This window comes from Colius striatus, chromosome 1 (assembly GCF_028858725.1).
Source record: "Colius striatus isolate bColStr4 chromosome 1, bColStr4.1.hap1, whole genome shotgun sequence".
Lineage (NCBI taxonomy): Eukaryota > Metazoa > Chordata > Aves > Coliiformes > Coliidae > Colius > Colius striatus.
The window spans coordinates 94,723,708-94,749,074 of NC_084759.1; the positions used below are offsets into that span (position 1 = coordinate 94,723,708).

The 25,367-nt window shown below is 43.2% G+C and overlaps 1 protein-coding gene across 2 annotated transcripts in view; it reads right to left on the bottom strand.

Annotated features, from left to right (window-relative positions):
• Window positions 1-6,943: 6,943 nt before the first annotated feature.
• The window catches only part of CLIC6 (chloride intracellular channel 6), a 34,851-nt gene continuing 16,427 nt past the window's right edge, over window positions 6,944-25,367 (bottom strand). The window contains exons 2-6 of one of the 2 annotated variants that reach the window (XM_061988647.1): window positions 13,735-13,844; window positions 13,162-13,287; window positions 11,230-11,336; window positions 10,090-10,271; window positions 6,944-8,729 (exon numbers count right to left, since the gene is read on the bottom strand). In XM_061988647.1, coding sequence (XP_061844631.1) covers window positions 8,568-8,729; window positions 10,090-10,271; window positions 11,230-11,336; window positions 13,162-13,287; window positions 13,735-13,844 — 687 coding nt within the window. In that variant the 3' untranslated portion in view covers window positions 6,944-8,567. Of the gene's footprint in view, window positions 8,730-10,089; window positions 10,272-11,229; window positions 11,337-13,161; window positions 13,288-13,734; window positions 13,845-25,367 lie in introns of those variants that run through there. The other variant, XM_061988648.1, reaches the window with a different exon arrangement.

The window sequence follows — 25,367 nt, forward strand, 5'->3', positions numbered from 1 at the left end:
CGGATATCAAATGAGAATAGCAACTTTCCTTTTATGACAAGGGCATTGTGGATGTGACTATACATCCGAGGCATTCAAATGCTACAGCAGTTGGGATGAGATAGGAAGTTGGCTAGAAATTAAGTGTTTCAACATTTTTTGGTTTGGAACCTTTTGGGATTATTTTTTTAAAAGGCATCTAATTTTTAACTGGCTTTTGAACCTTTTAAAATATCACCTTTTTAATCCAGATGAATGCTTTTGACTGATTCCCCCATTAGATTTTACAACACAATTTCATGACAAGTTCTTAAATTCAGGGGAGGAGAAGGGTGTTCCATTTGCAACTTCTCCCACTCCTATTTTGGTCATGCAGTTTCTTACAAATTAAACTATTGTTCCTGAACACTTACAGGCATGTATTTCAGAGGGACAGATGGAGTTTTCATTCTGACTGACAGGCACTGTGTATGTGTGTGTGTGTGTGTATGTGTGTACATAAAGCATTGTTTATACCAGGTACATGCGGTACAAACATTGCCTATTACTCAGAAATCATACCTCCCTTCTCTTGTCTCAGTTTATTCTTTTTTCTTTTTTTTTGTTCTTTCATCTTTCCTACTCTCTTTTCTTCTTTTCCCTTCTCTTTCCTGCAGTAGATATATAAATCAGTAATTCAGTACCTAACTAGCAGTTCATAGCCCTGAGTGGGAGTAAAAATACCAAGTCACACTTTTCTTTTATATGATTTATAACTAATTATTAGCCTTCTGCTAGTACAGAAAAGCAAGAAAAACAGAAGAAGGAACACCCACCTCTTTAGTCTGTCACACTTTTTATGTAATTTCATTCTTCCAAATGTCTAATTCATGATTTTTGCAGCTGAGAAGATTGATAGTGGTGGATGTACTTCACCTTTGCAGCCCTTCAACATTTTGTAACACGTTTGATGTACTGGAAGATTTAAAAAGCCAAGCAACAAGAAAAAAACAATTATATAAGTTAAAGTGGGCAGAGTAATGTTACACCTTGATTTCTTCTTTTGCACGTTGAATACCCCTCAGTCCTGCCTGAAGCTGCCCTTGAGTGAGATCTACCCCTGTTACAGTGAGTTCAAACATATGAGCCATTCACCTCACTTGCTTGTCACACAGTAGGACCAACTGAGTTTGCATCCCCTCCGATCTATATTTCTGTGGGCCCCGGGAGAGATTCCACATCAAGATGTGCACTCATCCCCAGCTGTCATGAGACTTGAGCAAGCAGCTCCTCTGCATGCCCTAGATTGAGACTCGTGCTGCTTATGCCAGGGACAAGAAACCCACTCTTTGAATAAGGAAAAGGAAGATAGAGACTAAAGCATTCCAGTGGATTCTCACATTTATCTAGAAACAATTCTTAACTTGGCGAGAACCACCTTTCTGTGGTATTGGGGGTGTGCCCACAGGATATAAGCAGGGTGTTGTGGATATCCTTGCTCCACTGTGAAGCAGAGTACTTCAACCTGGAGAGAGCATCATCTTGATGAAGAAAATTAAGGTAACTTGGGCACTTTGGACTGGTGAGTCAGATTAGAGTACTGTCACACAAGCCCGCAGAGCCAAGGTGATGTCTTGGTGAGGATGCAGGAGCATGGTTAGCTCCTACAGCTACTCTCACCTTTCACATTCAGCAGGCTGCCTGTTTTATCAGTTCATTGATGCAATTATCAGGGCCTGCCTTTGCTACCACATTTCTCAAGATATGAGCTTTATCTAGATTGAGATAAGAAAGGGAAGGAGAGGCTATCAGTTCAGCTCAAATGACATCCACAGTGATGCAAGCTCTGTCAAAGGAGATTTTGCTGATACCAGCAGTGGAGAAACCTTCAGAGGGACTCACACTGGTGCGATGGTAGGACTTCCCGTCCACATCACAAAATATTATAACAACTATTCTTTCTGTCTAGACACATCTCACAGAATCACACAGAATCACAGAATGGCAGGGGTTGGAAGGAACCTCTAGAGATCATCCAGTCCAATCCCCTGCTGAAGCAGGTTCATCTCGATCAGGTCACAGAGGAACACATCCAGGTGGGTTATGAAAACCTCCAGAGAAGGAGATTCCACACCTTCCCTGGGCAGCCTGTGCCAGGGCTCCGTCATCCTCATAGGAAAGAAGTTTCTTCTCATGTTCAAGTGGAACTTCCTATGCTCCAGCTTGTGCCCATTACCCCTTGTCCTGACACTGAGCATTACAGAGAAAAGACTCGCCCCATCCTCTCAACACCTGCCCTTTAGGGATTTATAAGTGTTGATGAGGTACCCTCTCAGTCTCCTCCAGGCTAAACAGCCCCAGGTCTAGAAGCCTCTCCTTGCACCCTGTTAGCTCAGGCAGCCTTGGGCACAGAGAGGCTTCTAACACTTCACATGCCACAGAACAGCTATCTGTGAAGCACACAGAGACTATATGTTATGTCAAGGGGATGTGACATGCAGCATTCTTCTTGCAACCTGTGTAAGGTCCGACTCCTTGTAGCCTCTCACATGAGTATGGCTTCACCACCTGGAGCAGTTTATAGCTATTAGAGTACTCTACAATGGAGTGAGGTGGAAGATCTATTTTGTGATTATTCTTACAGGCAAAGGAGTAGGGGAGTGTTCACTTCTAGAGTCCCCTTGTCTTTACTGCAGATCACTTGAGAGGAGAAAAATTTTCAGTAGTTGTGTGCAGATCCTAATGTTTTAAAAATTACAAGAAAGAAGTTGATCAAAGCAACTTCTGAAACAGTTTTCAATGCAAGAAGATAAAGGTTTAGTTTAGGTCTTGCTTTACTTTTTAATCTTGAGTTGAAAACCAAGATTTGGTAATCTTTGGTCTTTTTTCTTTTCTTCTCCAGCTCTTCTACCTCTCATTTTTCCTTTCGTCACTGAAAAAACCCAAAATAAAAGAGTGGAATGATAGAAGGAAGAAATAAAAAGAATGCCCTCAGTTTTTGAAAAGAAACATTTATTTTTACTTCAGTTTGTTGGTTTGACTTAGCAAAAAAGTTGAACAACTTTCAAATATCATAATGACTCTTGTTTCCCTTAGTTAATTTCCAGAAGAGATTTGTCTGCTTGCATTCTGCTCACCAATAAAAACATCTTAGTCAGCAGGAGTCCAATTTAGACCAGGATGTGGAAAAAACTTATATCCTTCAATTTGCAGTATACTAGTGAAAGAAAATGGAATGCTGGGCTGAGCCACGCATTTGCAACCAGCTCACTTTAGCCCATCACTAGTGAGCAGGGTCTGCATTTGGGTCTTTTATCACATGAGAAAATAGAGAGTAGCTGAGTGATACGATGCCAGTTTAGGCTGCAGATGGGAGAAGCCAGTGATGGCTAAATGGCAACTCTCTCTGCTCTCCCACCCCTGACACTCAGGATCTCTCATCGGGAAAGTCAGTTGGCTGCCATGCATGGTCAGTAAAGCCATGGTCAGTGTCAGCAGAACCACTATGAAACTTTTAAAGTACCTGTTAAGGGTGGATGGGGGACATCGGGGTGACTGGCAGTGACTAGGTTAGCAAACATCCCTCTCTCCTAGCACTTGCAGTGGCTGGTTGAGAGGGATATTTGCTAACGTAGTCTACCATGCTGCAGGTAGCTGCTGTTGACTCGAATTTCCAGGGTCATACATCACCTTCCTAATAACCTAGATGTAAAAAAAAAAAAGGCTTTTAAAGTAAATTTAAACCATTTTTAAGGAGGTTGAGAAATTTATACTCAAACAAACAGCATGTTGATACAGATGAGGAGTACTAACTTTCTTTCATGAGGTTTATTTTTTCATTGCTTTGAAGCTATGTTGTTAAATGCATAGGGGGAAATACATTACAGTTAGGCACTTTGCATTTGATTTTATTTCACCTTGGTTTTGGAAATAGTGTTGAGTGCAACTAGTATTTAACCTTCAAGTTGACCACTCATGCTGAAGATACTGAAGTTGAGAAAGAAATCTTCAAACCTTGATGAGTTTTCTACACGTGGGTGAAGAGCAATTAATAAAGTAACTGATGATATTTGCCTTCCACTTGAGAGATGTTTAAAAGGGACGTGAAAAATTGAATTTCAAATGATAATAAAAACTTTTTTTTTGGTATAACCAACACCACACAGAAGACTACTTGTGCTTATAAGCATTTGGAAATCAGTAGCTCTATTTCCACAAGCATGCCTTTAAATAATGGAGTATGACCTCTGCCCTGGCATGGGATCAAGCACAACAATCTGTATCTAGATGTTACATCTTATTGCATGTCAAGGCCACTCAGATAGCTGGTGATACTGTTAACACCACAACTTACTTTCTCTCTCCCTTTATCTCATCTTTACTCATTACTTTACAAAAACACAAAACCTTTCAACAGTCTTTTCAAAATGGAATAACTCAAATGTGGACAAAGGTATATTAAAATAAGGTGTTTTGAGAAGGCCCAGACTCAGACATTCAAAATGTGTTGAAGATATAAATTTGTTTACTGAGGGAATGTGCAGACACTTTGGCTCACTCCATTCCAGGACAAATGACGTGACTGTAGTTTTCTGATGTACTGTGTCATTTCTATGACTTCTCTACCCACATCTCCTCCATGTGTTGCCAGAAATATGCAAACATCAAACATAACATGCATGCCATTGTGGAGGGCTGGAGTCATGAACTTCTTTTCCATGAGTAAGAGGAGTAAGGAAACCACAAAACATTAGGTTTAAAAACTATCAGTGGCCTTCAGAATTTAGCCAAATGTTCTCCCAAGCATTGTCAGATTTTTAAGGGAGGAAAAAAACACCTCTGTTTGCTGAGCATCTGAGGCTTGTTTTTTGGCTTCAGTTGATAGTATGGGAAGTGCTATCACACGATTCTGATGGAGCTTTAGAAAAAAGAGGACTGGATGAGGAAGGTTAAATTAATGATCTGGAGGCAAAAAGAAGCTTCATTTCATGGTGTCTGTAAACCACAAACATGGGCATTAATACAAAACAGCATGATGTTTCAGGTAGATAAGGCTCTTGCCCTGTTTAGTCAGTAAGGATGAATGGTGGTGGGCTGCTGCTGAGCTCTGACACACAGCTCCTCAACTGCAGCCAGACTGGCACACAGGTAAGGCATGAGTGCTATGGTTGGCTTTAGAAAGCAAGCAGGGCCAGGCCATGGAGTGGTTGTTACCGTGGGTCCAGGACAAGGAAGCCAGTGTGGAACTAAAGGATGATATTTGTTCTAAATGGCACATATTTTACTAATTTTCAGTGTCCCATGAGCCATCTGTACCCAGACACCCATCCAGTCAGTCTACGTGTAAAGTGGCAGGCCAGTGCCACCAACTGTCAGGTCCTGGCACAGCTCTTGGCTTCTTTGCTGGTGACAACAAACTGTATTCCAAATACACCTTTTATACCCCACCAGAGATCTGTCAGGCTCTTAAAGGCAAAACTCTCGCTTCCCATTGTTCTGTTGTTTTCTTTATCAGGATATTTTATAACATCCCTCTTGTTCCTCCTCATCTCTATACCTTAGCTTGAGCCTTCAGTTTATTCTTTGCCTTCTTGCTGAGTTCCTTTGAATGAATTTACTTCTACAATGCCCTGTAGCAACAAATCTATTCATTTTTTTTTCTTAACCCTTGTTTTTCTGCTTCTTATAGTGCTTTCACATGCATATTTTCATTCATCTTCACCAATCTCAAGACTCCTGTGACAAATATTCTGATCTGTGTCAAAGAGCATTACTCCCACCAATGTCCGGGCACAATCTGGAGATAGGTGCTGCTCCTCACAACCAGCAAGGCCACCCTGTTTCCAGGAGTTAGAAGAGATCCATACAGATATGAACCACACAGTGCTACACGTTCTCAGGGACAGACAATAGCCCAAGCTCTGTTATTTATTGAGGATAAACAGTCAAAACTGTATTTATGGTGGGAATTAAGAGAAGGCCAGAAGCCACCTCATACATTTGGATTGATGCAAGAGCTGCCTAGCAGTGTGAGCAGTCTGTGGTTGCTTTCGATTATCCCAAGTGGATCTCTCCAAGACCAAACCATTGTGGCCAGGCCCAAACCAGCACGGATGTGGGACAGTTTGCACTAGGTGGCTTTTATTGGGTTTTTATTCACCAGTAACCACAGAATCCCAGAATGATAAGGGTTGGAAGAGTCCTCTAGAGTTTATCTAATCCAACCTCCCCTGCTAAAGCAGGTTCACCTACTTTGCCCTGGTGAGGCCTTATCTGAAGTACTGTGTCTAGCTCTGGGCTCCCCAGTTCAAGACAGACAGGGAACTCATGGAGAGAGTCCAGCACAGGGCCATCAAGATGATCAAGGGACTGGAGCATCTCTCTTATAAGGAATGGCTGTGGGAACTGGGGCTGTTTAGTCTAGAGAAGAAGAGACGGAGGGGAACTTTATCAGTGCTTATAAATACCTAAAGGGTGGATGTCAGTCTTTTTTCTCCATGGTAGCCAGTGACAGGACAAGAGGTAATGGGCACAAGCTGGAACACAGGAGTTCCACTTGAATATGAGGAAAAACTTTGCTATTAGAGTAAGGGAGCCCTGGCACAGGCTACCCAGGAAGGGTATGAAGTCTCCCTCTCTGGAGGTTTTCAAAACCTGCCTGGACACATTCCTGTGTGATCTGGGCATGGACAATACATACTGCTCTCAAGGCCTCACTGTTGCTCTGTGTTATACACGATTCCTCCAAAACAAATCCAGTTGGTTCAAATTTTACCTTGTATTCCTTAAAATCTAGGCCATTGTTGCAATGCAGCTTACCAGGAGATTACCAAGGAAATAAAGACAGAACAATGCTCAAATTACTTATGAATTTGTGTATTTTCTATTTAAATTTGTAAGGCATATGAAAAGAGCATACAGATTTCAATTTTATATATATAATATATATATATGTATGTATTTGAAAACACAAAGTAACAGTTAGTAATATGTGATGAGTGACTTGCTCAGTTATCAACTCCAACATGGCAGTTCACAGTTGAGGGTGGGAGGGGAAAGGTATTGTGTCCATTTTCTCTAAAGGCAAACTAAAATTCCGTATCCAGCACTGCTTACAAACAATAGTGACAGCACTTTTGCATCAGAACTGTGTAGGCTGCAAGAGTAAGACACCACAGACACAACGTATCTGACAGTGACTATTGCTGTTAAGTAGTGCTTTGTTAGAAAGCAAGCGCACGTTTGACACGGGCAAGGATCAATGGCTCTAAGAGTCTTTTTGGTGGATATAGGTGCTGGAAAGGCTATTTTTAGCCATTTTCACATCTATTTTGTACAGGCAGGCAAAAGCTATGGGAAGGAAACTTCCAGGTGACCTTATGACTAAAGCATTGCACCCTCTACTCCTCTGTGCTCACTGAGAGCCTGCTCAGCAGAAAGCAGATGTGGATGGTGCTTTTTGTAGTCCATCCGTGTCTAATGGTGAGCTCCCTGACGCCAGGCCAGAGGATGTTTCTTACCACTGCTGACTGCCTTGGGCACAAGGCTCATGCAACGCTGGAGGGGTTCACCTAATCCATCCCTTGCCTACAGCAGGACCTAGGTCTGTGCTGTTTCAAATAGATACCTGCCTGTAAAGCTCTCAGCAATGAATTAAGTCCCAACAGCTGCCCTGGGAAAGCCAATATGCTGGAGTTTAACAACAACAAAAGTATAGAAGGACCGTTTCTTTCTTAGATCCTCTCCTCTTTGCTTTCCAAATGAGAGTCATGGAAGAATGACAAAGAAATCCTACATCAGTAGTTAGGGACAGATGTTCACTCACTTCTTCTGTCTACAGCGACAACCAAGTCTTTCCCTCCTCCCTAGGCAAATATCCATTATCACATAGCCCACAGGGGAAAGGGAATTTCGATGGGTTATGCAGCCTTGAGAGAGGAGAAGGCAGGATATATTTATTTATTTTTAATACCAAAGAAGACTCATGCAATGTGAAAAGAAGTTGTTTTTTTGTTGACCTGCCCTGCAGGTCTCTAGCACATAGGAGAGGGCTTCTGGGAGGTCAAATGAGGTCCCACATGCAGGTTAACTTCCCTCCTGGGTTAACCAGGCTGCTTCGTGGGACCACTGCTGGCTTGTAGCCCTCCGAGGTTTGCAGAGAAATGACAAACACCACTCTAACTGTGAAGTTTGGCAACAGTTGTGAAAGAGAGATCAGAGGCAGCAAGAATAACAGGTTAAATGTGTGCTACAAACAGGGCGGCTACTTCTCAAAATTCAGCAGCTTAGCATAAGTCACTAGTCTGTAATATTGCTATAATTGTGTGACCTACACTGTTGTCCCTAACTTCAACAAATGCTTTAATATTGACTGATGCCTTTAACTTGGAATGCAGAAGAGACATTCATGTGTGCAGACATCTGTACAGACAAACATATACATACATAATTTAAGAATGAGCAAATAATGCTATACAATCATTGTATAAGAAAGATTGGCCAATAGCAGAACTTAAAATTACACTGCAGAACGTATGCTGTGGTTCTTTCCATCTTGGCTGGCGCCCACCTAAATCTCAGAAGCAATAAGGAATGGAGGCAACTTGTGTTTACTTCATTCTCTTTGCAACATCCAAATAGGCATACTCAATTTCTTGATCAGCTGGACAAGTGTTTGTAAATTCGTCTCTTGCATATGCATTGTTCAAGTACCTGGAAATCCCTGTCATTTCAGGTGGAAAATCAAAATTTCTGTATTTTTTTGCAACAACCTTTTGTTAAAAGAAAAAAAGAAAAAATCATTACACATATGATCAGCAAAAAAACCCCACCCAAATCTACTCCTTATGCATAATTTTGCTTTTCAATATGTAAGCCTGTCATTATATGCAACATAGGGGGTAAGAAGAAGGAAAGTCCAAAAAGAAAAGAGAAGGCGTGGGATGAAGAAAGCTAGCTAACACGTTAACTCACTTAAAAAGACTTATTTTCTACAAATATTCTACTAGGGCTGTGCAGAGCTATGTGGATCACACATGGGAGAGATACAGCTTAAAACAGCAAAGGAGCTAGCACAGACCAGAATTAGCAGAATAATCTTACGGCAATAAACTGGCCCACATTTGGGATACTTTCACTGAAAGGAAAAACTTGAATTTCAAATGACTAGGGAAAATAATTACTGGCCAATACCTAACCCTTCCCAGTTGGCCAGCAAGGATGGCATGAGTTCCATCTTCCATCATCCTTCTGACATTCACCTGACATGAGGTGATTCTCCCTGCACTGCCTCTGCTGACCTTTGCTGCCTCTCGAGCTCTGCTATTCCTGAGCTTCCTTGCTGCTCTCCGGAATAAGCTCAACCACGATGTCTCTAGGGAAAGTTCACTTGTGAAGGTGCCAGAAAGGAATTCAATCCACTCTGACAAAACACTAGTCAAAAAGGTAACTTTAAGAAGTGACCTTGTCTGTTTGAAAACCAATGGCTTTCCCACGTGGCCATTTCTCTTCAAGAGCCTGGTTGGTTTCAGAGTTGCCCAGTGACTGGCTGTGACAACACTCAGACTTCTCTGTCTCCACATCTGTCAGGTGTGTCAGCAGGACTGTGTCCACAGCCCTGCAAGAAGAGGCTGGGAGCCTTGGCCGGAAGGCAGTGGGTGATGGCTACCTTGCTAGCCTTATTGGTACTAGTGGTGACACTCAGCAAAGCAGGAGTTTTGTATTACAGGTGAGAGAGACAGGTTTGAATTTCAGCTTTTCCCAACTTATTGAATTAACATGAACAGAACAATTTAACCTTCACTGGTCCCTAGTCATATGCATTTTGCATTTGAAATGCAAATGAAAATGCTTCTCTACAGCACTGAATATAGCACTTATTTCACACCTGGGAGAGGCTTAGTGGGGGCAGACACAGCCCAGATATGAAACCAGATATTCTAGCTCCAGAGTCATGGGTTTGAGGATCTGCCTAGCTGTGCTCTAACAAAATGCCCTTGTGCATTCATATTTAGTGTGTCCACATAGCTACTGTGTGGCCTCAGAACAGATAAAGGATTCCTCTGCCTTTAACAAAAGGACTTGAGTGCCTTTGCCTCCCTCTCTACAGGAAGCTCAAAAGCAAATGCAAACCTTGATTATATGGAGCTTTGGTAGGAGGTTGCAATCCGCTAAGGTGAGCTCATCTCCATCCAGGAACTTCCGGCTGGAAACAGTGATCTCCTCAGTGCTGTAAGCATCAATTTCATCAGGCAAGGGGCTATTTAAATAGTTGTCCAGCTTCCTCAGGGCTTTAAGCAAAGATTTTTCCAAATCTAGGTTAAGACAATAAAAAGATCATTCAAGCCTGTACCAAGGTCTCTCTGACACCAAACAGAAAGGCAACTCCCGCATCCTGTCACCTGGCAACAGCCCAGCTTGCAGACACCCAGCCATGCCAACTCCAGCAATTCCTTTAGCCTAAGCTTAATACTGGCTTAAGAGCTCTAAGTAGCTAAAGGGGGTTCTGAGAAAAACCAGACCGGGCCTGTGTTACCAGAAATGGCTCCTCAAACACCTCCTTGGGAGTGTGCTTCTGCAGTGTGGCTCTGCCTTCACATCGACTCTCGCCTTGGGAGCCACGGAGCAAGTGCCTGCCCACAGGCAGGACAGTGAGGCTGGAAGCAATGACAACAAGCCACTGGGACATCACCTTGGGGTGTACAGGAAACCAGACCATGAGTTCTGTGCTGAGCACAGAGAAGTGTGGCTGGCCAAGGTCAGCTGGGGTTTGCGTGGGCTAGTGGTGCCCGTGTGCCACCGTGGAGAGGGTAGAAGGGAAGAGCAAAAGGAACACGGCTGAGAGCTGGAGGACGGAGACAAGTTAATGTATAGTGGTAGTGAGGGCTCTGCTCTAGAGGCATGTAACATGGGGCTCAAGTTCCCATTATTTACAGGAATGGAGTAGAAAGATGAGGTGTCAGTTCAAGCAGGCTATGCTTTCAGCAGAGCTACAGGTGGGGAAGGTGCAGTGTTGCAGGCTTGAGAACTGAAGAAATAAGGAGGAGCTACAGTGGGTATTCTCACGCTGACAGTGGTAACTGCATAAACTAACTTTGGGAATCCTCAAGTCAGAGAGTGAATAGGCATAGATTTCCACAGCCTTTACAGTCTGGAAAATGACTGTTTAACCTAAGCTGTAAATGGGTTATCTCCAGCGCAGCGTGCTGCAATTGTACAGCCCTAATTTCTCCCAGTAACTCCTGGGGCTGACAAAAGGACTGCAGCACATACTTTCATTAGCATCTTTTCTTGGGTTCTTTATGAATGCAGAGAATTTTGCAAACACATCATTTCCTGCAGAGTTAGACTCGGGGTGGTTCGGTGCAAGTTTAGGATACCTGAGGAGTTAAAAGAAACAAAAAGAAGTTACACGACCAACTGCTACTTTCACCTCTGCTAATTAATATACATTATTGACACTGCAGCCTCATGATATACAACCACACAGGGATCTCAAAGGGAAACATCCTGAACTAAAAATCACTTAGGAAATGATGTTAAATCACAGCTAAACCATGTGGATGACCACCTTTTCCTGAAGCAGACAGAATACAACTGCTATAGCTGCAAATGCTTCCCAAACAGCTCAGTTCCTCTCGCAGGCCTCCTCCACTGGAGGTAAGGCTGCATGGAGTGTGGATCCTGCCATGAAGAGAAGCGAAAGGGAAGTCCCTACTCGCACCAGCTGCTGCTCCTCCCAGTCTCCTCTCCTGTCCTGCTCATACATCAGGAAGCTCAGAGATGCCAGTCCAGTAGCTGCTGTTGCCAGAGGCAGGTAGGAAGGTGTTGTGGTTCAATCTGAGCCCACAATGAATCCTTGGGAAGCCACTCACTCACTCCCTCTCCCCACATTTCTCACAGGATGGGGAAGGGAGTCAGAAAAGAAAATCGAAACTTGTGGGTTAAGATAAGAATACATACAATAAATAAAATATAGTAAGAATAATAAAGTATAACAATAGTAATTAAGAGAAACAAAATCCAAGAAAAAAGACGAGTGATATCCGATGCCATTGCTCATCATCTGCTGACCAATGTCCCAGCAGCAATCTGCCCCCACCTCGACCAACTCCCCCCAGTTTATGTACTGCACATGACCTCCTATGGTATGGAATAGCCCTTTGGCTAGCTTGGGTCATCTGTCCTGGCTGTGCTCCCTCCCAGCTTATTGTGCACACATCGGTCTCCCCCCATTCCCACCTGACAGCCCACTCACTGGCAGAGCAGGGTGAGAAGCAGAAAAGGCCGTGATGCTGTATAGACAATGTTCAGCAATAACCAAACCAACCCTATGTTATCAACATTCTCTTCAGCACAAACCCAGAATATAGCCCTGTAGCAGCTACCAGGAACAAAATTAACTGTATCCCAGACAAGATCGGGACAGAAGGGAAAAACGGAGAGGAGCAGCTTCTTGCCTAGTTTAAGTCAGGTTTAGCTGCTTGAGAAGGGAGTACTGTGGTGGGGGCTGCTGTCCTGGGGGAGACAAGGTGTATGGGTGAGGGACACAATGTTGCTGACAGTGGGACAGTGGGGTTTGGGTTGAAATATAAGAGCTGCTGGGGTGGGAAAGGACAAGTCCGAAACTCAGACTCCAGTGAGAGCCAAGACAGGCCCGCTCGGCCACTCAAAATGAGTCCCAGCATGTCTGCTGTGTGGGAGGCTTTCACTGCCCTTTTCTTCCAACTGCCTGCTCCCAGTAAATGTAAATATTTGTATAGTGTGAAGAGGCAAACCTTAAACACACACAAGTGGAGGAAAAGGGGCCATGTTTCCACAGTGACAGGCAGGTTTCTGCAGATGCAGCAAGGGTGGATTTCATACCTTGGGAATGGCTGTGGTGGCAAAGGCGAAGGCAGGGGCAGCGCAGCCAGTGTTTCAGGGATGCCCTGGGGACACCTCCTGCACAGTGCCAGGCTTCAGCACTGTTTCACAACAGTACAAGCGACCCCTCCCCACAAGCTCCACAGCAGTGGCCAGGCCAGACCAGATCAGACCATCCCCCCTTCCCCCAAGCCTCCCACACGCAATTACCATACACGCAGCTCATTGAGAGCGTGACTCACAACAAATGAGGGAGTTTGGTCACTGACCCACCCCTCCATGGGCTGTGAGGGGGTTTCTTTTCTCTAAAAGCAAGAGAAGGAGACAGGAATACGGTACCGAGGTGGTGACAGCTTTTCTTCCAAGAACTCCTCAATCTTATTGACGTCGGTTTTCACTTCGCCATCAAAAGTCATGAAGGGGGGGTTTGTTCCTGGGGCAAGGTTCTGCAGGTCAGCAGGCTTTCTGATAGGAGGAAAGAGATGGGTTTCAACACAATGGGAACCAAGTTTGCACTTTCTACACTTCATTGCAATGACCTGTTTCACCTTTAAAATAGAAGGCTACTCGATGTCTTTCTTACAAAATAAAACTTATCCAGCTACTTCACACATTTGGTATCCATATATGAATGTGCTCTGAATGGTATCCATATTTGTATGCTTAAAATAACACCTCAAAACTTCTGTGTTAGAGACCTGCTGCAGAACAGCTGCAGGTTAAAATCTCAGCTGCTTCAAAGGAGTTAGTCCACTTTACACTAGTGAACCCTAAGGAGAAATCAGGCACCCAGTCTGTTAATGTAATGCCAAGCCATGGTGTGCATTTCGAATCAATCAGAAGAGAGTCATTCTTTAAAATCAACATTTTGGAAAGTTGTTCTGAAAAGGAGATGTCTGGTTACAATCTCACCTTTTCAAATCCACAGTTGTGACATTAAATATGACACCTTTTAGCCACAGAATCATAAAGAGACGTTGAGAGAATGGGCAATTTCCAATACTTTCCCCATCGCTGCCAGCCTACAATTAAAAGACAAATAGAGAGGTATACATACATCTGTAATGATAGCAAATTTTGATGGCAGATGCAGCAGGAAAACAGAAACCCCAGATATGCTACAAGTACATATAGCACATTAGTCATCTCTACTAATACATATTTGCATGCAAAGTTTCTCTACATCGTTCTCCAAACATGCACATAGATATGATAAAGAATCCTGTCATCTTGGAGATGTAGTTTTTCATTAAAATGCAAAATGAGTATTGCTATAAGTAAGAAAACAAAATTGAAATCCCAGCAGTCCTTCCAAAAGAAATAATCTCCACCTCATGTGAACATAAATCTACCTAAGTCACTGCAAGATAAAAACAAGTTAAATCAGTTTATGATCACAGGAAACAAACAGAGAAAGATTTACTCGTGTAAATTGAGATGTAACATCCAAAGCACTTAAGGGAATACACAGAATGACTCAAATAATTAAGAAATTCAAACTAAACAACTGCAGAGGCCTCAGAGAAAGAGGGAAGTTTGGCAGTAGCCTCGCTCCAGCTGGACTCCTCCATCTCTGCGCTTTGCTGAACTGAGGACTACTGAAGCGCAAGTCCTAGGTTCCCCTGGTTAATCCTTCCTCATTACAGATCCAAGGCTCCTACTTCTAAGACTGAAGCACAGCTATATTCAAGTCACATAACCTCCCTTTCTATGTGTCCCTATAATGATGGTCTTTCCTTTTTGTCCAAACAAATCATCAGGCATCAGCGTAAAGCACGAGAAATGCAACTCACCATATATGTGGCCACAGAAGTGTTGCTCTTGTTTATTTTGTATTGTGTTTTGTTAGAGGCTTCGTTAAAATATGGCGAAGTCTTGCATAGTTGCTCATAAAGTTAGGCTTCATGAGACATTGTTGAAAGAGATCAGAGGTCAAATTTTTAAGCCATTCATGTGACTCTACTAACAGCAATTTTTAATCTTAGATTAAATGTAAGGGTGCAGAACTAAAAAAAAAAAACTTGAGGTGTATCATTTCCTTAGTTAATAGGTTAGTTCATTAAAGTTTGCAGATCTTATAACCAAACAACACACACTAATGAAACCAGTTCTGCTTGCTCTTTTGCCTTCCTCAATGCTATCAAATGAATCTCAAATACAGTAAAAAGATCTCCATAAACAAACATTGCCATTGGATTGCTTTACAATGCTCACCTTCACAAAGAGCTCTATGTCTGGAAATGAGCACCTGGGCTGGAGCAGGCAGGTTTCTGCCATGGAGCTCGAGGGACGCATCAGGAGGGACGCTCCTTCTGCTTGATAAACTGTTTTTTTTTTCTCCTGAACAACTCAAAGATTCTCCTCTGAGAACTCCCTGCTGCTTTCTACCTCTGGTACTGCAACAGCTACTAGTTTCTTGGTAGTGAAAACCAGAACAGCCTATTGCCTTAAGCACTGCCAGGGGATGAAAACTTTTGGAAATACTAAAACAGCTGGGCTGCTGTGTTAGAAAAGTCTTCCTTCGTAGGTGGCAAAAACGAAAGCTGGTCAAAAGCTACTATTGTATTTTTTTCCTCCTACTTGGAGCACTGCTTGGCAGCGCTGCACAGTTCACAGCAAGAAGATATAAAGCTACTCTGTATTGTATAAAAATGAGACTACAAATGCTGCTAGCATGTGCTTCAAATAAAGCTAAATAAACGACACCACTGTTTTGTCTCATCCTGCCTCTAAGATCAAGTTACTCATCCCTCCTCCAAGAAAAAAAGTCAGGTGAAGGGTATTACTGTGACACCTCGGTGGTATCAGTGGGCATCCCCACCCCCTGCTAGGCTGCACTGAGGGGAGAAGCAGTCAGCCAGGGGCCATAGTTTCGGATGTGCCATGTCTGGTAGAGGCAGGCAGCTACATCTGTTGATGAGTTGGCTCCCAGCAGCTCCTTTCCAGCTGTCCTGCACCTTCTGGCAATGAAGATGCTGCTGCAACCACTGCCTGGCCCACTGCTCTCACACAAATTGTGCTGCCCACCCGAGATGGTCTCTCAGGGAAAACCCGCAGAGCAGGATACTGAGGAACAGCAGCCCAATCGGGAGCCAATCTCTGCTTTGGTGTGTTAAACAGTTGATGATAGAGTAATTTCAACCATTAAGCTAAGTCAGTGAAGAAATAATGAAGAAATGACAGATTGCTGTGGTTTCAGGAAAGAACAAGTGTCCAGAAAAACAATTCCTACAACTGATTGGATATGTTCATTCAATCTTTGATAAGAAAAAATAAGTTACCCCAGCAAGGTTCATGCACCATTTGTAGAACATTCCCTAGAGCTCCGTAGTCAAGAGCTATGTGATCAAGAGTGACAGCAGCATGAACTTTTCCTGATCAATTACTATCTTTTGCTAGCCACTAAATACTAAAATTTTGGCTCCCTCAGACTTCTAGTGCTGGAAGTAAGGAAGCATGGTTGGTGCTTCATTTTATCCCCCATCACCTTCATGACAGTACAGTTCAGGGAGCCAGGCGCAGCAGCCCCAGCCTGCTGTTCTAGGGAAATGTCCATAGCTAGAGTCAGAGATCTGGGTTTGGACAGACATGTTACCATGACAAGCACAGACACAAAGCAGGACTGAAGCCCATTTTGTCCTTAGCTAGAATAGGCAGCCAGGAAGGTGGGGGACTGGCAGATCTAGAGATGTTACAAAAGCAACCTCCTGTTTTGTTTCTAAGTGCAAGCTTTTTAATGTCCATGCCTACTCAGGAGGAAGAATGACCACAGCACTACTGTTTCTCTATTTCACAATGGATAAAACAGCAAAGAGCAAATCTCTCAGCCTTCACTTCCACACCTCTCAGTCTGCCAGCAACCTTTCACAAAAAATTCTTAGAAATCATTTCAACACTGAAGAATCCAATAAAACAGGAGATTAAGCATCGCTGATGACAGCTATGCTTTGCCAGCTGTAATGACTGACTGTTTAGTTACTTTTTGACTGCTTCTATGGGCTAGTTCTGATGGTGTCAAACATGCTAACGAAATCCATATGACATCCAACCTTCACGGCCTCTGCTGTTTCCCCTCCTGTGCTGCCTACAAGGGATAGTAATAGTGTACTGCCACTTTAGCTGTGCTCTGTGCAATGCAGGTGCCATGGTCTCCAGGGAAGTGCTACAGTGTTTGCCCAGCTTTGCTGTCTCCAGTGGTTATGGGACCCACTTGGCTTTTATAGTAGAAAATAAATTCATGGAGACTAGGATGTTTCCCCAGTTCTGATGTGGCCATGATCCCTCTCATGGGCCAAGGAGGCCCTCTCAACAGTTTCCTTGTGAAAACATCAGTGCACTTTATTAATACAGATCTATGGTGAAAGTCCATGCTATCCAGGCTATATAGTACATCCCAATGTCTAAGATGGGGCTCTGTCCTCTAGGGCTGCTGTGCCCAGACTGAGAACATTAGACAGATTTTTGAAGAGTTATTCAGTCAAAAGTCTCTGCTGCTGAGGCCCTACGGTAAAAGCAGCACATTCAGGTAGGGACAACTGGGATGCTGGTGAACCACATCAGGCTTGAGGAAGCTGAAAGCCATTTAATCCCCAGGGACTTGAGCTCTGAGCGAGAGGTGAAGGGAGGAAAAATCTCTACACTTGCCACTTCAGGGATGGTGGTTGATACCTCCAAGTTTCCTTCAGTTCTGCAGAGGTGGAAGCAAATTACAGTAGCCCACACAAGCACACCGCACGAACAGTGATTAAACCTTTCCCTACTGTAACAGTCACTGTTAGACTGAAGTGACTGCAAGACCTTAAACACCAAATCTGATCCAGAACTTGACATGGTTTGATGTGGCAGCTGATATGCTACAGTTTCTCATATCCTTCGCTGAAAGCCCAGAACATGGCACAAAAAGTTCCATTTAAACATAAGAAAAAAATATTTCACTGTGAGGGTGATGGAGCCCTGGCACAGGCTGCCCAGGGAGGGTGTGGAGTCTCCTTCCTTGGGGGTCTTCAAGACCCACCTGGACACGTTCCTATGTGACCTGATCTAGGTGAACCTGCTTCTGCAGAGAGACTGGACTAGATGATCTCTAAAAGTCCCTTCCAACCCCTACCATTCTGTGATTCTGTGATTTTGGCCTGCTGCAGAAAACAGGGTGAATTCAGCTGGCTAAAATCCCTTTGGATATGTCAACTTCCATTTTAGCTTACAGGAGACAACTCTGTTCTCCTAACTCAGCTCATCTAATTGGGGAAGCTACAATTCCTACTGGACATAAAAGCTTCAGTGATGTATGCCAAAGGGGTTTGTTCAAGTTTCTAAACTGAAGGTCATGGTGACACCAGCCACTCAAAAATCACAAGCTGGGACACTGGAATAGCTTTACGGCAACACGATATCATCATCATACAACAATGTACCTTCCAACAAAGTCAAGGGTGGCCTTTCTCCAGAAATGAGCCTGCATGTCAACACCTTACCTTGTGGGGACACCACATGGCAGTAAGAGAAACAGAAAAGACTAGCTTGTCCCATGTTAATACCCCCAGGAAGATAGTACTGCTCAGGGCATTGCAGCCTGAGAGCAGAACTCCCTGTGTTTTTCAACACAACACTGCTCAGGGATGTGTAATTTCAAACTGTGCTTGGTATATGCAGAGAATTTAATTACACTTCCTCATTGTTGTGCTTAGTGATGATGCAGAGTGAAATCTTAGCTCTGGAAAAGTCAGTCTCTTGCTGTTGACTTAATGGAGGATTGTGTTTCCAGATTGGTTATAATCTTAGTAACCAGGCAAATGCCACTATAATTGTAGGTAATGTTGCAAGTTGGCCTCCACTTACAGTTGCTATGACAGTCTCTTAACATCCAGAGATTAAAGGTGAAGTGGGCCAAATCCTCAAAACACAAAGCTGGGTTTTATGCTCTTCTGCTGCTTAAATAGATGGCTAACCATGCCTTGAATAAGTGGCATTTACATTTTTAATTGTGATTAGTCAGGAAGTCAGTATGTTTTCTCTAGTAATGCTGGAACTTAATTAGTTCATCAATCAGAGAATTAAGACAACCGTTGCTGCAGAGGAGAAAAATGTCAGGCTGTGCATAGAAGCTTTCATTCAGAGCCTTCTGAGCCTTAGGCAGTGATCGTATATTATGACAGTATCGACTCTTGACAGCTCTCCGTAATCATGTGCCATTACTTAATGGGATTATTAGCCTACACTCCCTGTTTTCATTCATTTTTCACTGCTCCACACTCTCTTCGGCCTTTTTGTTGCTGGTAGTGGTGTTTTGAGTCTTACTTAAAGATGCTGAGAAAAGAGAAGAGTTTCCACAGCCTTCTTTCCACTACTGCTTAAGACCACAGGTACAAGCACCACCATGCCTTGGGCAGCAAGACCTTATGCACAAGATATTAAAGACGGTCTCAAAAGAACTAGATTCAGTTTCTGGAGCTGCTGCTACCACCTCAATTCAACAACTCTGCTTTGTGAGTGGCCCTGAAGAGGTCATTTGCCTCCACATCTTCATCCTTAGCAAGAGTGACTTTACCCACTCTTAAGTCTTGGGCCTTCCCTGAGCTGGAGCTGCTCTGCCTTGGAGCTGTTGTAAGCAGTTGTTTTGTAGCTGTTTCTGTACAAACATTTCAGGAAAAAGGTTTCTGAAGGTTCTTCTATTGACCTCAAATGTTCTGTGCCTTCAAAATCACGATTGAGTGGAACTTGGTTTTCCCCACACTTCTTGTTTCCTTTTGAAGGCTAAGCATAGGAGAAACAGTTCAGAAGGAGCAGAGAAGACTTTTTAAAACTGGTTTTCATAGAATTATATTTAAATCCCTTCAAAGCTATAACAAAAAAAAAAAAGAGAAAAAGGAGCATAACTTCCTGCTCCCCCCCCGAAACTGAATCCCAATACAATGTTCTTTCTTTGACCCGAAGGAGCTAAGTTATCTCCTTTCCCATATTTATAGGGGCTAAGAGGCAGGTTTATCCAGCAAATGGAGCAGAACTGCTGACTACTGGAAGGCAACCAAGAGCAGGGGCCAGCATGGTGGATCAGCCCCTGCCTGTTTTTCTGAGCTACGTCTCTCAGGCTGAACTGGGACTTCCCTCCAAATTTCATTATTCAGTCCTCAGCTATCAGAAGTGTGCTCTCCTTTCTTGTACCACACCAACAACTCCCCTCTCCTTTTCCACAATGCAATTGATCTCCTGCCAAAGAACAACCACAGTAACTGGCTCAAAACCGCTGCCTGAAAAACTACATGGAGTTCACAGCTTAGGCTGCCCGTGGGAAGCGAGTTTAAGGCTGGGTGCAACTTTCAAGACCAACAGCTATTTAGCTTGAATTCCTTCTAGAGACTCCTTTGTTCTGCACTGGAATGGATTAACTGAGCCCACTACATTCCTAGCACTGACTCTTGCCCTGAACTAAGCCATGCAGAGCCACTCTGACAGCAGTAGCTCCTGCTGGCTCTGTGCACACTGTGGCAATGCAAGAAAGGCTCCATGAGAATCAGCTCTGCATCTTGTCTGGCTGCACTGCTGTGACCTGCCAGTGAATTTGGCTTCATGATGGCCAAGGAAGAATGAGAGGGGAACTCTCCTCTCCTCCTTTCCCCTGAAAAGAAATCCCACTGCCCTCTGGTTTGCCATGAAGTGCCCACACCATGTGGTTTTTTTTAAAAATGATACTTTAAAAATCACAGGCAGAAAGACAGAGGGAAGCAGTATGACTGCACTCCCATACCCCCACTAGTACAAAGACCTCCTTCATCCTTGGCAACAGGTTCTGAGAATCACATGGGTTTGACTGCAGCTATGCTAAACAATGTCTATTTTCTAGACATAATCATGTTCTGTTAGTGTCCTGTGACAGATATATCCTGTAAGTTTTTTAAAAACTTGCTCCTTGAGGGTACAAAGTGTGTTTTATATTCTTGAAGCCTACTACAGTATTCACACAGATTTCTATAGTATCATTACACTGAACAAAAGCAAAATTGACAATATTACTTCTCTTCCTGATACAATGAAAATATGGTTACAAGTCATTTTTGGTTCACTTAAGGCAACTATGATATACTTGATAACATTTGCTATTCTGCGCTAGGCACAGAAGCACCCCAGGCATGTCACTGGGTTCAGATCATGTTCAATCCAAAGCTATTTCTGAAGAAGAGACAGCTTACCTGGAATTTTCTCTATCTAAGCAGTGTGTTCATTTTCTGTCTGGGCACAAACAGCCCAACGCTGAATTTTAGAGAACTCTTTTGATGCCACCTGCTGGGCTTGAAATGGAAATCCAAACTTCTGCTCAAGGAGCCACAAGCAGTAGCAGTATCAGACCTTAGCACATCTCATTGTGGGAGATTCTGCCTCAGAGATGTGTCTGCAGCACAAGATACCTTGCTTTTTGCTAACAGCACTCTTAAAATTACTTGAAATGCTGACATTTTATTTCCAAGTTTTAAGATAAAGCATCTGTAATTTAAAAGACGTTTTAATGGACAAAGTAAAAATTTTGCCACTTATTGCAATACTTTTAAGCTGTCACGTAGTTCTGCCCATCTGCTAAAATCTGACACTTAAAACATGTTTCCAACTGCTGCTTCTCAGCAGAAATATTTAAAATGTGGCTGGTAGTTGAGATTCCTGCACATAAACCGTCGTTTTGGTACTTGCCAGGATGGACTATTACTGTGTGTGACATCTGAAATAGTGGAGTTCAATAAGAGAGATGTTTTAAAACAGCAACTGGACACTTCTACAGGTAAAAAAAAAAAAAAAAAACACCTGAATTTGCCTTTCTAAGAGGAAAATAAGCACCTTGATATTGAGAGAGTGCCATGTTTGGGGTTTTTTGTTTGTTTGTTTTGAAAATAAATCTTAGTAGATAAAAATATTAATAACATCTATATTTTATTTTGAACAGTATTGCAAGGCTCAAAGGACATCAAACACACCTAAATGATAACAACTTTGAACACACAAGTTCAAAACCACACTTTTTAACCAAAATTCTAATTAAGTTTTCAGGTTATGGAGGCAATAGTAAATGTAAGTAAAAGCATTCTGCTAAAAATAGCTGTTCTTAACATGCTAAGAAAAAACCATCCTGTGGAAGAGGGAGCAAGTACACTACAATGTTTCCTCTAAAGAATGAAGGTATGGCTTGACTTTCACCATCCTCTCCCATATTGTCACTTTAAAGCCCCTTTTTCCTGATGAAGCTGAAAGTCCACTCCCACTAACTCAAATGCAAGTGAGGACAAACCCAGAGTGCTCTCCTTCCAATGCAAACAGCCTCTAGTAGTTAAGTAACTGTGTCTTCCATCAGAAGAGTGTCCAGAGTGTTGAACTCCACTCCTGTAGGAAGCACAGCCCTTTTCCACCTGAGTGGGAATGATCCCCTTCTTGACCTACACCTCCTACATAAAAAGACTAAGTTAGGGCTGCAAAGACTATTACAGCTGCAGCCTTCAGCTACATCGTAGACAAGTCCTCCTCCAGCATTTGTTTGAGTGATTCGAGGCATGGTGCCTGCGGTGAGAACATTCAATGCAAGACTGAAAGGATCCCCATAGCAAACCATACAAACTAAACCATGACTACATGTTACAATACATCTTACAGGGCACACAAAATTAATAATCTGGATGGTCAGTTGAAAAATAGACCTTGGCGCTTCTGGGTATCTTCCACTTTCTTTCTGTTCTACAACCTCTCTTTCAAGTCCTAATCAGTCAATGCATTTAGATATGTCTGTATCTTTTAAACAAGTCGGTTCACAAACTGCAAACAGAAGGACAGGTCCTGTAAGATTTTTTACCTGCTAAAATCCCTCTTGAATAACCATCTGAAATGCAGCTAGTTACACTGCCTCTGGGAAGGGCCTGGTTTTTTTACAGAAACATGAAGCCCTCTCCATCCAGGTCAATGGCTGCCACGTGCTTCAGCGAGAGGCTGCAGTGCAGAGAGTCCCACTGCACAGAACAGCATATGATAAACCAAAAACCAAATGTCTCCTGGAGCAGCAGGGTAGCTGGCAGTGGTTTAAATCACTAGGTATGCTGGCCTTCCTGTTCTGTTCCTCACCCTTGCAAAAATGAAAATGCACACTGGATCACGAGGGAGCCTTGAAGGTACTATCCAGTTCAGCAAAATATTCAAAGGCAAGTTTCACAGAGATGCTGGAGAATTACCTAATGATAATAATCAGATCTGCAGATGGAGCCTGCAACACAGGAGGTAGGAACAGCAGCAGCACCACCAGTGCTGTTTGGAACAGACTGAATACCCCAAAAACTGACAGCCCCGAGTGCTGGGATAATGGAAAAGCAATAAAAATGTTTACAAACTGTTCTGTCACACATTGAAGCTGGAAGCCACCTCATGTAGAGTCAGCCAGAAAAAAACAGGTCCCCAGTTAGTAGAGACAGATATATATAGAGAGCAAAGATTCATCATCTTGCCTGTCTCACCTACCTCCCAACCTGGCATGACATGCTCCCTGGTAGTGTTGCTTTCTCTGAGTAGAGTCCCAGATAGCTCTACAGAGCTTAGGCATCTAATTTAAGTGAGCTGAATCCCATCCTTGAAGACTACTTATCAGCTAGATAACTGCTGGGAAAAAATACCAAAAAGAGACCAGAGCACATTGTTCCCAGCATGTCTGACTCAACTGCATGATGGAGCTGTAGGGAAAAGGTGATGCTATCTTAGGGTTACATTAAAGCTGGCACTTCCATGGAAGCAGGGCAGCATGCAAGTCACAGTACAAGACACTGTATATGAATCTGAAGAGGTCTCTGCAAAAATCTGGTCCTCTGCCATCACGAAAGATTAAATCAAACTGAGCAAAGCACTACCAATGTGATGATGAAAATGAGGAAGTTATTTCACAACAGAGGGCAGGAAAATCTACTCTTGTTTAAATTTGGAAGGCAAAATCTGAGGGAAGACACGATTACTCAGTACAAGTTTAATTTTTTTTCCCCAATAATTGAGAGTGATGCTGAAACAAAAACGAATGGGTACAAACTGGCCCTGAATGTTTTTAGAGGACAATCAGAAGGGTTCCTAACCACCATAGCATGAGGTTTTGAACCATGTTTCCAGTAGGATTATCAGGTATATAATATTTTACATGCATATGTAAAAGCACAAGAGGAAAAAAAATCCATATTGTCTCAAGATGGGATTCAATTCCTTTCAACACAGATTCAGACTTATTCTTTACTGGAAGGTTCTTTGCTGTCCATTGTTTCTTTGCACATCAAGTACATCACTCCAAGGATGAAATGATGGCAAGTGCCATGCTTTTGTATTCCATGCCATTGATGTGTCCAAGTGAAAATAATAATGCTCATAGTAAACTCCATTGCAATGACGGAAGGGAAAGTTACTGCTCAGTAAACAGCAGCAGCTATGTTAAACATAGTTTACACTCTAAAATACTTGAACAATTCCTTGGAAAAGGAAACAGATAATGGATATGGTACCTCTGACAGCAAGCTCCAGTCTGATGTCATACCAGATTAACCAGACAGCAAAAAGTAGGTGGTGCAAGAGGTTATTCTCTTCTGAGGAAGAATAGGAGAGGAATTGGCACTGCTGGCATCTTCTTCAAAATGGCTTGAGCAAAACACTGCAAATCTAACTGCTACCACCGTGTTTCACAGAATCTTAAGGGTTGGAAGGGACTTTGAAAGACCATCTAGTCCAATCCCCCAGCCAGAGAAGGACCTCCTAGAGTAGGTCACATGGGAACTCATCCAGGTGGGTTTTGAACGTCTCCAGAGAAAGACACTTTGCAACTCATCTGGGCAGCCTGTTCCAGTGCTTCGTCAACTCACAGTGAAGAAGTTTTTCCTTATGTTTCTTTGGAACCTCTTATGTTCCAGCTTGAACCCATTGTCCCTTGTCCTATCATTGGATATCATTGATAACAGCCTGGCTCCATCCTCCTGACACCTGCCCTTTATGTATTTATAGACATTGATGAGGTCACCCCTCAGTCTCCTCTTCCCCAAGCTAAAGAGCCCCAGCTCCCTCAGCCCTTCATCAGAAGGTAGATGCTGCACTCCATCATTTTTGTGGCCCTGAGCTGAACACTCTCCAGCAGCTTCCTGTCCTTCTTGAACTGAGGGGCCCAGAACTGGACATAATATTCCAGATGTGGTCTCACGAGGGCAGAGTGGGGGGGGGGGGGGGGAACAATCTACTCATCACACCCGTCCTAAAACACCCCAGGATGCCATATGCTAGTATTGATCAGTATTCATTCACTGGCCAAGTACAACCGCCCAACTAACAGAATACCATGGAGTTATACAAGGATCTCAGGCAATGGCAATTGGTAAAACACCCTCCTCAGCCCAGCAGCCTCACACAGCATTGGCAAAAGGCAATAGAGCCTGAGCTCCATGAGCACGCAAATCTTGAGGTAGCTACAGGATGCAGGCACAGCTTGGGATGGCTGCAGCAGCTGCATCCTCTCAGACAGTGAGGACATCCAAGCAGTGCAGGCCTAAGAGTACAGGAGGGCT